Consider the following 13753-nt stretch of genomic DNA (forward strand, 5'->3'; position numbering starts at 1 on the left):
AATAGATTAACTGGTGCAACCTGCACTGTAGACATAATTATATATGTATAAATGTTCTCATATCCGCATTAGCTGCTTTACAAGAACAAGCTATACCAATATTTATTTTAGCATAATTTTGTCCAGTGATGGCAGTTGTATTACTTTAACTAGAGTGATATACAAAGATGCCTGTAATTAAATCAGTTAAATTGGTACAAAAACTGTGTGGGCCTTGAACTGGGAGCTGTTTGCAGCAAGGACCATATCTTTATGTATGACAGTACAGTGCCTAGCACAGAGAGGCCATGATTCTGATTAGGGCTTCTCAATGTTGCTGTGTGATGACTGTTACATAATACAATAATAGTAATGTAAAGAAAGTTACAAATGTAATTACAGAATCATCACAGTGCATCTATAATTAGCAGTAGTAACAATTTTCACCTACACAGTACTTGCAAACATTAACTAATTACTAGGAGATAAATTTTAGCTGTATAGTCATTTTTGTGTCAAAATCTTAATGCCTTTTTTGTCAGGGAACTTCCCTACATTTTACTCCTACTTTTTATTTACCTTTGCTTCTGATTTTGTTATGTTAAACATGGAGAAATTGTGCACCAATGTGTGTCACTTGGCCTTGATTAAAATATAATAAAATATATATGATATTACCTATATATATATGGAAGAAATGCATTAAAACCCCCCAGGAAATCATGACTTATGAGGACAGAGAGTGAACCTTACCTTCCAGAAGCAAGGCCTTGGGCAGAAGCAATGGGACAGACTGGTTATTCCAGGCTAGGACCGGTTCAGCAGCAGAAAGAGTTCTGGATAAAGCAACACAAGGGGACAGAGCAGCAAAGGGTCTGCAACTGGGGGGGAAAAAAAACTCCAACAGAAACCTTCCTGAAGCTGTTTCTAAAGCACTGTGAGTAAAATCATTCTAGATGACAGAATCTGGCTAATACTTTTTTTTTTTTTTTTTTTTGCGGTGTTAATCTGGATGAAGCTATGGCCTTTTTGAAAGGAGGAAGGTACATGTTGATAAGTATATGTGCTAGTTCCTGTTCAGCAGCTACCATCACCTAGCAGCCAACAAGTGCTGCAGTGGATTAGTGTCTTCCCTTTAGTGCCTCTCAAATCTTGGTACCTTTGGATTTAAGATTTGTAATGTTGTGACCTGCTGCTTTTAAGGGCCAGAGGAATCAGTGCCAGAGGGCTCTGTACAATTATCAGGCCCAGCTGGGAGGTCAGGTGTTCACAAGAAAGCTTTGAAAAGGTGACAGGACAGAGAGGGAAAAGGGAAATGAGTTTATGCAGTAAACCCTGAAGTAAGCAGTTGGAGGGAAAGTGCTTCAGAGGGTGGAATAGCCTTAGTGGGGGCAAAGGAATGGTCTTGTTGGATGGCTTGTTCCAGTATTATGTTAAAGCAGTGGTGCTCCTCCTATCTGGCCCTGTGGGCTGAATGAGTGGCACAAAGCTGATCCATGGGCTGGATCCCATGGCTGGGGTTGATCCATGTGTGCGACTCTGCGTGCTGTATCTGTACAGGGCCAAATCATCTGGCTGCCAGTCCCCCCATGGGTCTGGAAATTTGCCATCGCTCCCCTGCCACCAAATTTACAAACATGTGGGGAAATGCATAGGTCAGACGACACTGTTCCACAGCCCAGCAATTGAGCACCACTGTGTTAAAGAATGAAACTGGTCTTGGGCAGGGGCATAGGTGTGGCAGTCAATCTTTCCTGGCCCAGTGAGGAACCCAGGAGCTTGCAGAATTCAGGGCAAACCACCCAAGAGAAGTGGTCTTATTATTCTCCTGCCTTATACATCAAACACATTGTCTTGACAGTATGCTGTCCTGGGTATGTGACACGCATGGCACTTGCTTAGTCTGCTCTTGGCTTAAGTCTCTCTCTACCAAGTTACTTATGGTAAAATTTAACTGAAGTAGGGGTTTGCCCTGGGTGATATCCTCAGTTTCCTCAGGCTTTGTTTGTACTTTGCTAATCTGCATGCACCCCAGTCTGCTTCCTTGTTCAGGATTAGTTCTGTTCTGGACATCTAAGTTCATGCCTGACCTGAGAGAAAAGGGAACTGCTCTTTGCTTGTCAAAACTTGGTGTGAAATCCTTCCAGAAACTTTCTATGTGCTCTCCCATAGCAAATCTGCTATGACTAGGTATAAACAAAGGTTTTGCTGCTTCTTTTTTTCTCTGTTGTGATGAAAATACCACCCTTCCAGCCACTGTCACTGGCTAGCCTAGGGGATGAGGGGAGCTCCAGAGTTGTTCCTGTCCTGATCCAGCCAGACTTTAACAGGAACCAGGCTCAACTGGGAACCAAGCAGGGGACAGAGGGAGGGGGAAGAGAGGGGATGTGGCAGTATCATCATGACCCTTACTTGCCCTCCTGCTGGCAAGGATCGTGTTCACTAGGGCCCAGGAGCTGTGGATTTTGTAGCAGGACCTGTCCTTTATTAGCCATGCCATCAACTTCTGGTAGCCCAGTGGGCTAGATGGAGTGGTTCCATGGGCCGAATTCAGCCCACAGGCCATATGTTTGACAAGTCTGATTAAACTGAACCCTCTGCTGAAGGCAGGCTTATCCCTATCTGAACCATCCTGTACAAGTCTTTACCCAAATTATTCCTAACATTACGTAAGCAACCTTATCACACAACTACAATGCACTCTGCCCAAAAAACACAAGGAGTATCTTCACCTACCATAGGTGAAGCAGGGGGATGAGGGCACTGTCCATGTCCCACCACTGCAAGCATTGTTAAAATACAGTTAAGAGATCCAAGGAAGAGGAACATGCCCTGTGGAAGGAGAGGAAGACAAAGCCTTTCCATACATGATCCATGCCAACCTAACCATGAGGTGAATGATCCCAAATGTGATCGGTCTGACTCTGAGCAGAGAAAGACCCTCTAACCAGGCAGGAGTTCTAGGTTTTTATTTGCAGGAACCAGCACATCCCTTTTAGGTATTTATTTGCAGGAACCTTGTTGGGTTTTAGTTTCAGCAGGCAGTAGCATAGCTAGAGGTGGGCAAGAGAGGCCAAGTTGCAGGGGTGTTGAAATTACCCCTCACCCCTGCAGAGTTCACACCCTGGCAGCATTCCCATGCCAGGACCTCCAAAACAGTCTTCTGCTGTTGTAGCTTTAAGAGCAAAACAGGAGGAGTGGACAGAGCACAGGTGGCGGCAGCAGCTCAGCCAGGATTGTTTAGAAGTTCCTGGCTGGGTAAGGCTGCTGCCCTCCACCCATGCTCTCAGACCCCCTCCTCTCTGGAACCCACACCCTGTGCCTCCCCCTCCCTTTCCCCACTCTCAGAACTCCACTCTGAGAGGGTCCAGAGGAGGGCCACCCACATGATCTGGGGACAGCAGGGCAGACCCTACAAAGAGAGACTGTGGGACCTGAACCTGTTCAGCCTTCGCAAGAGAAGGCTGAGGGGGAACCTGGTGACAGTCTATAAGCACCCCCTGGCATAGGAATAACGGCCACAAGTTGTTGGAGAGGAGGTTAGGATTAGACATACGTAAGAACTACTTCACAGTCAGGGCGGCTAGGATCTGGAATCAGCTTCCAAGGGAAGTGGTGCTGGCTCCTACCCTGGGGGTGTTTAAGAGGAGGCTTGATGTCTACCTGGCTAGGGTCATTTGATCCCGGTTTTCTTTCCTGCCCAGGGTAGCGGGTCGGACCTGATGATCTACAAAGTCCCTTCCAACCCTACTTCTATGAATTTATGAACCCCTGCACCTCACCCCCCTGGCTCTCCCACAGATTTCCTCCAGGTTGGTGTCCTGCTGGGCACCAGCTAGGCTCGCTATACCACTGCCAGCCAGGAGCATCTGTGCACTCAAGTCAAAATTCCCAGCAGCAACTACCAAAAGACTATGATCCTCCTTGCAGCATCCCAGTCTTATCTGGAGCTCTGCTACCTCAATGCTGATGGATGTGGCCTTGCGTGGTTGGGAGCTTTGGCAGTGTCAGTTTGAGGTAGTTTGGATGTGAATACTTTACTTGCTGTCTTGCTGGCCTTCAAGAATAGGAACTGCTCACTGGGTAAAATATGGGGTTCCCCTTCTCTGTACCGAGCATCACAGTGTTGCTTTCTAAACATTTAGGAGATGGTGAGAGCTGCTGCTTTAGCTCTGAATCAGATTCCTGAAAGAGAGTATGCTTGGAGAAGAGAGAGACAGTAGAAAAGTTAACTGACTTTACTAAGACTTGGGGCAGTGCAGGAGGCCATTGACATTGCTTTGGGGATGGGCATTGGGACCTGCACTCCCCACAAGACCCTACACTATAATCTGTGTTCTGTTTCCTGTTTTAGAAACTTAATAACTTTGTGCTGGTGATTTACCTCCTGTGTGTTCATCTTGTGTTACTGATCCATGAGCATATCCTCTGCATGGGTGCAGACAGGAGAACAGGCTTTCCTCAAGCAGACTTCAAAAGCAGGCAAGTAGCTCTGAATCCCTTTTAGATATTTATTCTCAGGCTTTATGGAAGAGAGATGACTCCTGGAACTGCTTTGTTCCTGTGTTACTTAGCAAGAGTCTGCAACCAGGGCTCCTATAGAGGGGACATATCCTTCACTCTTTGCTGTGATTTGGGTCTTTGTAAAATAACTGTAGGGCTTCTTAATGCATTGGGCGAGTGTGTGGGGAATCATTTGGATCGAGGTGCAAACAGGCTGAATTTGGAAGCTTGTTCTTTTTTCCTTTTTTGGTGGATTGAACCAAAACTACACTCAAAGGAGTCTGGACGTGGCTGGTCTCATGTCATTTTAATGTTGCTTTGCTAGAGTACCTCCTATTTAAGGATCTGTACTTTAAAAAACCCCAAAACAAAACAGTGTATATCCAAGGAGACTCTGTCCCTAGGAGCTCAGTTCCTTTCTATTTGCTCTGGCACCAGAACTAGTTTAAATCTTTGTATCTTTCTCCCCCTTCTCCTGGTATCAACGTTAGTGTGAACATTTACAATAGGTGTTTGCCATAGAGCCATGCTCTCTGGCTCCTTGCTGCCTGCAAGGTTACTGAGAACATGAAACAGTATCCCTTGTTTGAGCTTGACCTTATACAAATCTCAAACATACCAGCAGGCTATTAAGTGCACAGCTAATGCCCTGCCTGCACAGGTGTGTACTGGCTGGTGCTTTTAGGCAATAAACAATGGCAGTGGGTGCCTTTCGGAAATATATTGATGTTGAATTGCTGTGTAGAAAACACATAAGGTAGGTGCCTGCCCCCAGGAGCTTACTAAAATGATTGACTTGACAGGCAAGCAAAGATGAAATGTACACCAGGAAGTAGGAACAGTTAAGGAAGACCCTGGGTTATGATGAGAGGATTTCATCCTCAGTCAGCTTTGGCAGATATACATCTAAGGAGTTCAAGTCTTAAAACAATGGAGATGTGCTACCTGTTGAAGGCAGAGGCATTGCTGCAAAAATGAGCATTTAGGAAAGGTCTGAATAAAACAAAAATAGAAGTGAATGTGACACTACTGTGTGTAAAATACTGAGTGCAGCACACAGGAGCTACATACTTCAATAGAGAGCAGCATCTGGTTGTCCTGTGAGCAAACTTTACCTGGGTCCTTCTAAATTTTATTTGTTTGAAGACACAATTCTTGTGTACTAATGTGAATGCACTATTCTTTAGGCTCCTAACATTGAGTGACTAGTGTAATACTGGTGAATGCAAGGCTAAATAAATTGACAAAAGTAGCATTTGTTGTGCCCAATCCTGCTCCTGTTAAAGCCAGTGGCAAAACTCCTATTAAATGGCCATAACTAAAATCACTGGAATATTAAGAATTAATAAAATACTTAGGAATTAAAAAGGAATCAGAAGTCGGAACTGTTCTAACTCAGAGCTGTTCCTTTCTCTACTGATGGTAAGGAGTTGGCAAGACAACCTCATGGCCTTGAATCATGCTGGGGGAAGATCTGGGTCCAGAGAGAGAACCTCTTATGTGCAGAGCGTACCAAAAATGCTCTATTAAGAATAGAGATTGCATTAAAAAGTATGTTAATGCAATACAAGTTTGCAGCATTAGAATTCCCCAAAGTTAGGAAGTAAAACAGCTAAGCTTCCAGTGGCAATGCTGACTCCCCTCTCTTGTGTATCCTATGCATTTTATGGTATGTGGGTTTTACAACAACACAAGGAGCTTGTTAAACCAGCCACTGAAACAGAAACAGATTTTTAAAAATATTCCATACAGGCAAAGTGTCTGGGCTTATATTACTAGTAGGATGTCTCTTTTTGCTAGCCTCAATACCATTTCCCTTGTATAGAAGAAATGATCTCTTCCTATGAAATCTTAGTATTTAAGTGGTGCCTGTCTGAAGGCTCTGAAGTTCCTACCTTGATGAGGCTGGTAGAAAACATCCCACCTCTTCTGTCACGTTTGGCTGGTGAGAGATTTCTGAGATTGCCTTATTGTGATGACCAAATCTCCCTAATGGAAAAGTTCAGCTACTGGTACTTTCCTTACATTCTGGATGTTTATTTCTTAAAAAGTGGTGAAGGGACTCTAAAACTACAGCTCTGATTTTTATTTTTTGTTTCTGTGTTTCGTCTAATGGAAAGGCAACTTGGGTTATATTTGGCTCTAGTAAAATCATGGCAGATGTGTTCAATATGCATAGAAATTGTTTTGTTTTCCCTATATTCAAATTGCACTAAGTCCCCAACTATTTTAATTGTATTTCAAATGTCAAGTCTTTTTGCTGTGGCACTATTTACAGTTTGGTCTGTCTGTCTGTCCCATTAGAGCAAAAGTCTATTTTTATTCTTTCTTGCAAGGGCTTACAAATGGCTAACAGGACTTTGCCAAGATGCACCAACCTCCACCCTCAGGTCATCCAGTGCTGGAAATTTCACATATATTGTTGATAGTTTAGGAATTGTAGTTTGTAAAGAAGGGCTTACAATGGAGCTATTTTCAGCCTTAGCTATAGGAGATACTTATAATAGGTGTCTTTTAAAAAAAACAAATGCAACTAATGAGTGAAGGAGACCACATTCAGCCATGCTTCCAGTTTTCTAGTTACAAAGTTCTAGAATTAGGGTCAGATCCTTTTCCATTTATTAGGCATCTAAGTGGATTTAGGCAGAGAAATGTGATCTTGTTCTAATCTGCTCAGATCCCTGGAAATCTGTTAGTGCACCTACTTTTGTAACAGGCCAACATCTTACCTTCACGATTTAGAGTAATAAAAAGCAGTGGGCAGGAAGAGGACCCAATCTGTCTTTTTTCAAGGGATTTAAGCAGGGAAGAATAGGGTCATACAGAAAATATTGAGAGATGTAATATCAAAGGATGCTTAGTGTGCTAATTGTGATGCAACTGCTACATCTGCATGTTTCTGTAGCAATACAAGTATAGCAAAACTGCTCCAAGTTTAGCCTTATTTCATTGAGGGTCAAGGTTAGGTTGATTAGCTTGCTTTTATCACTACAGGATCATGTAGACATAATAGTATGAATATAGCAGGTACCATATGTGAATAACAGCTTCCCCTCCCTTTTTAAAGTACTTAAAATATACATTTGTCCATACCCTTTGCTGCCTAACAGGTGGAACAGGGTCTGATCCTTAGGGTATGAAGGAAAATATTAACACTTTGTATCCTAAGAGTAACCTCTCCCCCTGCCACATTTTTAAATGCATTTCAAGGTGATTTTTTAAAATCTTCTTTCTGCAGTATATCGAAGTGGTGGGAAAGTCTTAAGGCCTCTATCATAGGATTTCTTCCAGTGCTCTGGCACTTTTCTCTGAGTCTGCAGGACACAGAATCATTTTGTGCTGGGATGAAGGTGTACTTTCTTACAGAAGGGGATTGAGGTGGGCCCACAGATTTGTTGAAGAATCAGCTGCAGACTAGAAGTTCTATTCTTGATCTCTGACTTCCTTCTCTAAAAGTCTAACAACCACATTCACATGCTCCAGCAGTTAAAAGCAAACATGATGATTCAAGGGATTCTGAGGCTGAGCCACTGAGCTACTGACCACCTTAGTCCTCTGGGCCCTCCTTTTCCCCTTTACGGTTTAATATGACCATTGTGATACTCACTTAATTTACATGGAGCTGGATTAGGTAAAGTCTTGAGGGGATTTAGAGGTCCATGGATGAAAAGGTCAATAGAAGGGGAAGGAACCATTTGGGGGCATTTATGTATTATCTTCAGAATTCATGTAACAATACCAGCAGTATAGGGACACAACATAGGGACATACCCAGGGCATGGGCTGTGGTGATTTCTGATGGCCAATCATGGTTGCAATTGTGCAGTTCCTGTTAGCAACTACTTCTTTTCTCCCACCCTGCTAAGTCAGTGCCAAGGTAAGTTACCCCATTAACCCTGCCTTAGTTACTCCACGGAGCAATATGTATATTAAAGGAAATTATTTCCCCAATGTGACTGCTAACTTTGGATTCCTCTGTTTGGGGGAATCTGGCTTTGCCATGCCATGGCCTGCTTTGCAGTAGTACTGCACACACACGGTTCCATTTGAAGGTACTGTGACTGCTCAATGTCTCTCCAACTGAGACCCGATGTATCTCGTGTTAGACACCCAACATAAGAAAGCCTAAATGACAATGCAGTTCAGTGTTAATCAAATTCAAGATTTGATGTCCTGTTACATAACCTTAGACCTTGGTGTTTATCTCAACAGATATCAATGGGTCAAATATGGCAGTAAAGGATCTTTATGGAAGTCAGTGGACAAGACATCTGTATTGAAATCAGTGGAATCTGGGTTGAATCTGCTGCACTGTTTATGGGGGATAGGAAAACATCTCATATAGCACTTCTCATCTGTAGATATGGGGCTATGTCTACATCACAGATTTACAAAGCTAGGCAACAACATGCTTAAACCTGCTAAATTGCTCCAGATGTGCTACCTCTCAAATGGGAAGCAAGGGGCTTGTGTAGCAAGGCAGGTTGGCTAGTTGGCTGTGTCTTTCTACAGTGCTAATTATCCCAGCTACAGCATCGCATAAATATAGTTATACTGCATCCAGTTGCAGAGGTAGTGCATGGAGCAGCATAGCATATTTCCGTGTGCTGCTGCTTCATACAGTAAATTTGCAGAACCTTGGCCACTGGTCCATTCAGCAAGAATGAGACTATTGGGAATAACCTATAGTGTTTTTGCTTCCCTAAAAACAATGAAGTTAAATCCAGCCATATTTACTCAGGCAAAAGGTATATTGACTTCAAAGGATGCACTGTGTATGCCAGGGCAGTAGGATATGGCCTTACAATAAGGTAATTGTTTTTTACCAGTTATTTTCATGAGGTATCATTAGTGGCATAGAGTGCAGATAGTCCCAAGAAGCTTTAAACTAGTCAGCTCAGGTACCAGTCTCAACTGAGCCACATGGCAGCATAATTGAGTTAATTGTCTGAGTATTTACCCAGCTCAATGGGGCTGCAGTATTTTTAATAATGATGTCTAATGTTATGTGGTGGTAAAAATGTTGGCATGCTGTCTATGCTAACATGTGCCAGCAGAGCTGAACTGGAACAAGCTGCAACCGTGGGAGATAACACCAGAACCTACTGCAGAGAAGACCACTTTGCCTTCAACTTTTTCTACTGTTCTCTCTATCCTGTTACTCACCTGGAGCTGCAACTCAGTGAAGTTTACCTCTGAGTCCAATTACCACTGAGAGCTATGTATCCCGTTGAGATGTCACTACTGCTGCTATGCATTTAGGAGTTGGAAAGGGCTGACCAAAGCCCAAGTTCCTGAAACTGAGTAACTTGTTCTGCTGAGCTAATGGCAGCCAGTGAGGGATGGTTGCTTGGGGGTTTGTCTAGCCTAGAGAGCTTTATCAATACCCTGACACTAGTTTTCAGGAACACTCCTGATCAAATGGAGCTTGGGGCACAGGAACTTTATTTTCAGTCTGCAAAGTTTTTGAGTTTTTTTGCAGAGTCCGTTTAGAAATGGTCTCACCTCAGCACTACTAACCCAGGCATCCATTGCAGTTTATTCTGCAGCAGGAATATAAACTTTTATGGAAAAGGGTTGGAGCACAACACACAATGTAAAACTCTGCTCCTACTCTGTCAGAGTCCTCAAACTCTGCTTATTTTTTATTGCGTTAATGAGTCAGATCTAAACTGTCATTTGTACTGTTCGGTTTCTCTTTGTGCGCTGAATTTTGTTCACTTGCTCTACGTGCCTCAAGTTGCTGTAAATGCTGCTGGGGAAGTAATTCCCTTGCACTTTCCCTTTCCTATGCCCACGGATGACCGTGGGGACTCCTCCTCCCTGGGTGCAGTGCAGAGTTTAAAGCCCAGCTTTTCCTGCTTTGCTTAAGACCTGGTTATTTTTTTTTTTTTTTTTTTTGTCAGCTGCCTGTTATATCAATCACGGAGCTGGGATCTATTTATAGGTTGGGACTCGGAGTACTGTGTCCTAGTCACAAAGAGAGGCAGAGACGCAGAAGGGACTGTCGGTTGGTACGGGTGGAACCAAAAGATATTTAATCAGCAATTAGAAACACCTGAGGGCAAGGGAAATTCTACTCCAGCCCTGTGCTTCATCTCTCAACCTGCAGCATGTAAGTACCCAACTTCTCCCTTTTATTGTGATTTTTTTTTTTTTTTTTTTTGGTTCCAAATCTCCCTGCACCGATCATTTTATCTGGGCTTAAAATCCTGGCAGCATCACAATGTGGCTAAAGGAAATTATTTTTGCCATTTTCACACTGTCAAAGGAAGGTCAGGGTGACCCAGGCACTGAGGAGTTGATTTCAGAACTTTATGTAAATCTGTCAGCTTCACTATTCAAGTGGGTGGCTTTTGGGTTGTTTTTTTTTTCTTTTTTCCCTTCTTGAAATAACCAAATGAAAGTTTGAGTGGTATGAGATTGTTTGGGAAGTAGGAATAGTCAGGTTTGCTGGCATTCGGAAAAGGTCAATGTATAATGTAACTCTGCTTAAGGGCTTACCAAGGACAGGTGTGATTTGACTGGTGCTGGTAAAGGAACCATAAACCTGGAAACTTCAGCAGCCAATTGCAAAAAGAACCCCCTTTTTCTCCCTTCAGTAGCAGTGTTGGCTCAAACCTTCTGTAGCGCAACTGTGAAAATGAAATGTTGTATTACGGAATATATTTGGCACTGAGCAGCTGATGTTTAGCAAGTTTTAAAGTCCCCAAGCAACTATCTGTGGTGACAATAGAAGGGTGCAGTACTTTGAGAAGTCAGGCATGGTGACAATCAAAAGAAGAACTTATTGTCTCTGTGATTATCAATGAGGTGTTTGCTTTAAAGCATCTAGAATGCAAAATTGTTTGAACAATAGAGCATTTTCGAGTGCTTTTTGTTAAGAAAAAAAGGAGGAGAAGCTCTTACTGTAAAGGTTTGAAAAAGAATTGGCAATTAGTTTTTATTCCTCAGCTTTTTGTATGTAAGTATTAAAATTAAAATAGTTTTTATTAGTTAGTAGTGTTTCATATTTTGGCCTCAAAGATTTGATGATTTTAACTGAATTTAGTTTCAGTTATATTATTTCAATATAGAAAAAACCTTTATTGTATATTTATGAGACTGCTTTGGAATTTCTTATATTTATAGTGTCTGAGAAATGGATCAAGATTACAAATTTTATTTTGCTTTTCAGTGGTTTTTTTTCTAGATTATAGACTTTCCATTAGTGAAAATATCAAGTACTCAGAAATAAAAGATAGTTTTGGCAAAATTGACTGGGGAAAGTTTACAAATAGATCAAATCATCTTTTTAAAGCTCATATAATTTGTTATGGGGTTTTTAAATTCAGTGTACATTTTAATAAGTCCCTAAGTTTTAAACTTGTAAATGTTTCTCTTATTTTGGAAGTTGTTTCAGATTGGTTCTTGTAGAGTTTCTAATCGTGGATGTAATGACTCAAGCTACTGAACTGGAATTTTGATACAGAGGTCAGATAGCAGGACAAAATTGATAAACACGTTGTTTTTTTTTTGTTTGTTTGTTTTTTGCTTAAGTTAGTAACATTTAACATGATCCTTGCAATGCACAGCTTCCTCTGCAAAAAAAACCCAAACCCCCCCCCCCCCCAAAAATCAAATTACCACCGTGAAAATGCTCACTATACAAAGCTTAGTTTTGACTCATTAAGATTTTCTTTTTTCAATTCATTTTTTTCAAGTATGCTTGCTATAAACCATAACTTTTGTCTGATACAATACTGCATTTATTGTTTCTTTGTTTCTTATACATCACACTTTAATTATACAAATGAGAGGAGGGTTTTTTAAATGTAGTGAAGAAATGAAAAATGCTGATTGTTAATTAACAAAGTCACTATTATACACCTGATCTTTGGTTTTCTTAAAAAATCAAGAACAAAAACAGACTATTTTAAAATAAAAAAGCAACCTCTTGCCCCACTGCAAATGCGACAAAAATCCAATGTGCCTACATTCAGGCATGACTACAACTACCCATGACTGAACACTTTGCAGAGATCCAAACATTCCTGAACAAATATTCCCAATAAACCCCCTGCGTCTTTTGGTCTTAAGGATATGGGGAATATTTTATTGGTTGGGTTATAATAACAGGTCAACTTTATCTTCCTCCTCCTCTTTTAAACAACTACTATAGGTCTCTTCCTGCTCAACCTGCAGATTCTTTGTCTTATTCTGGCAAAAATTCTAGAAAAATTACCAAGCACCCACTGCCTTATAGCATGCAGATCAATAGATTATCGGACATCTTTTTTATCTTTATGCGTGTTTAGATAAATAAACAATTAGAAAACTTTGATGCATTGTGTGGAAGGCAGCCTGTTATTATTTACTTTCTGCTTCACTAACGATTAATTTTATGCGGACTAAGCACCCATCAACCTAGTCTCCTCCAAACTGACTTCTTAAATGTAATTTGTCACCGGGCTGTTTGTGATTTTGAGGAATGAAAAATCTTGCTTGTTCCACCCTTGTCTATTTGTTTCTTTGACTGTAAATGATTGACGCATGCATTCTCTCTGCCTTCCTCCCTTCTCTCTTTCGTTATGTATAACTCCTCATGGGAATTATGAATAAAACCTGTTCCAAATGGGCTGCACAGGTGTCGGAAACACAGCATGCCCAGGTGTGTATCTTTAAGTCTCTGAAAATATGGAGAAAACACTAGGGGAGAAAACACTCTTCTTAGTAGTACAATTCTACACTGTTGGGGCCCTTCCAAATACAACTCCCCCCCTGCAAAGCCAGCAGCTACTTATTAAAGATTGTGCAGCTATCCCTTGTCTCCCTCTTTTTATTTCTTCACCTATACATCTGTCCATCTCTTTCTCATCTCTCTATTTTTACATTTCATTATGCTCATGCTTGCTCTCTCACTCTCTCTTTTCCTTTCCTGAAAACACATTTCTATCTGGCACAGAAAATAAACTCAGATTGCGGGTAGTTATGTTAATCTAATTCAATCCTCTGTGGGTTAGGAGTGAAATTCTAATAGTAGAGCTGTTGAGGGCTTTTTTGTTAATGGCTTGGGGATTACATTGAGTTAAAGGCTCATTTCCTAATCAAACAGAGAGGGAGAGAGTGACTCCGAATATTTATGAGTCTCCCAGCGCGAGTTAAACATTGAACTCCAAAAGCAGGATTTCAGGGCTGCAGAAAGAGTTAAAACCCCTCAGGGCTGCTATGGAAAAAAAAAAATGAAACCAGTTAAGCCATCAGCATTTTCAACCGCTGTACAACTTCAGTT

General features: G+C 41.6%; 1 protein-coding gene across 4 annotated transcripts in view; it reads left to right on the forward strand.

Annotated features, from left to right (window-relative positions):
• The first annotated feature begins 10376 nt into the window (after nt 1–10376).
• ESRRB (estrogen related receptor beta) overlaps nt 10377–13753 on the forward strand; it is a 156440-nt gene continuing 153063 nt past the window's right edge. For all 4 annotated transcript variants that reach the window (XM_019552103.1, XM_019552108.1, XM_019552104.1 and 1 more), the window contains exon 1: nt 10377–10597. Coding sequence is in view for 1 of the 4 variants with exons in the window: in XM_019552107.1 (XP_019407652.1) it covers nt 10596–10597 (2 nt within the window). In the remaining 3 variants the exon portion in view is untranslated. The remainder of the gene's footprint in view (nt 10598–13753) is intronic.

The sequence above is a fragment of the Crocodylus porosus genome, unplaced genomic scaffold (assembly GCF_001723895.1).
Source record: "Crocodylus porosus isolate Cpor-Errol unplaced genomic scaffold, CroPor_comp1, whole genome shotgun sequence".
Classification (NCBI taxonomy): Eukaryota; Metazoa; Chordata; order Crocodylia; family Crocodylidae; genus Crocodylus; species Crocodylus porosus.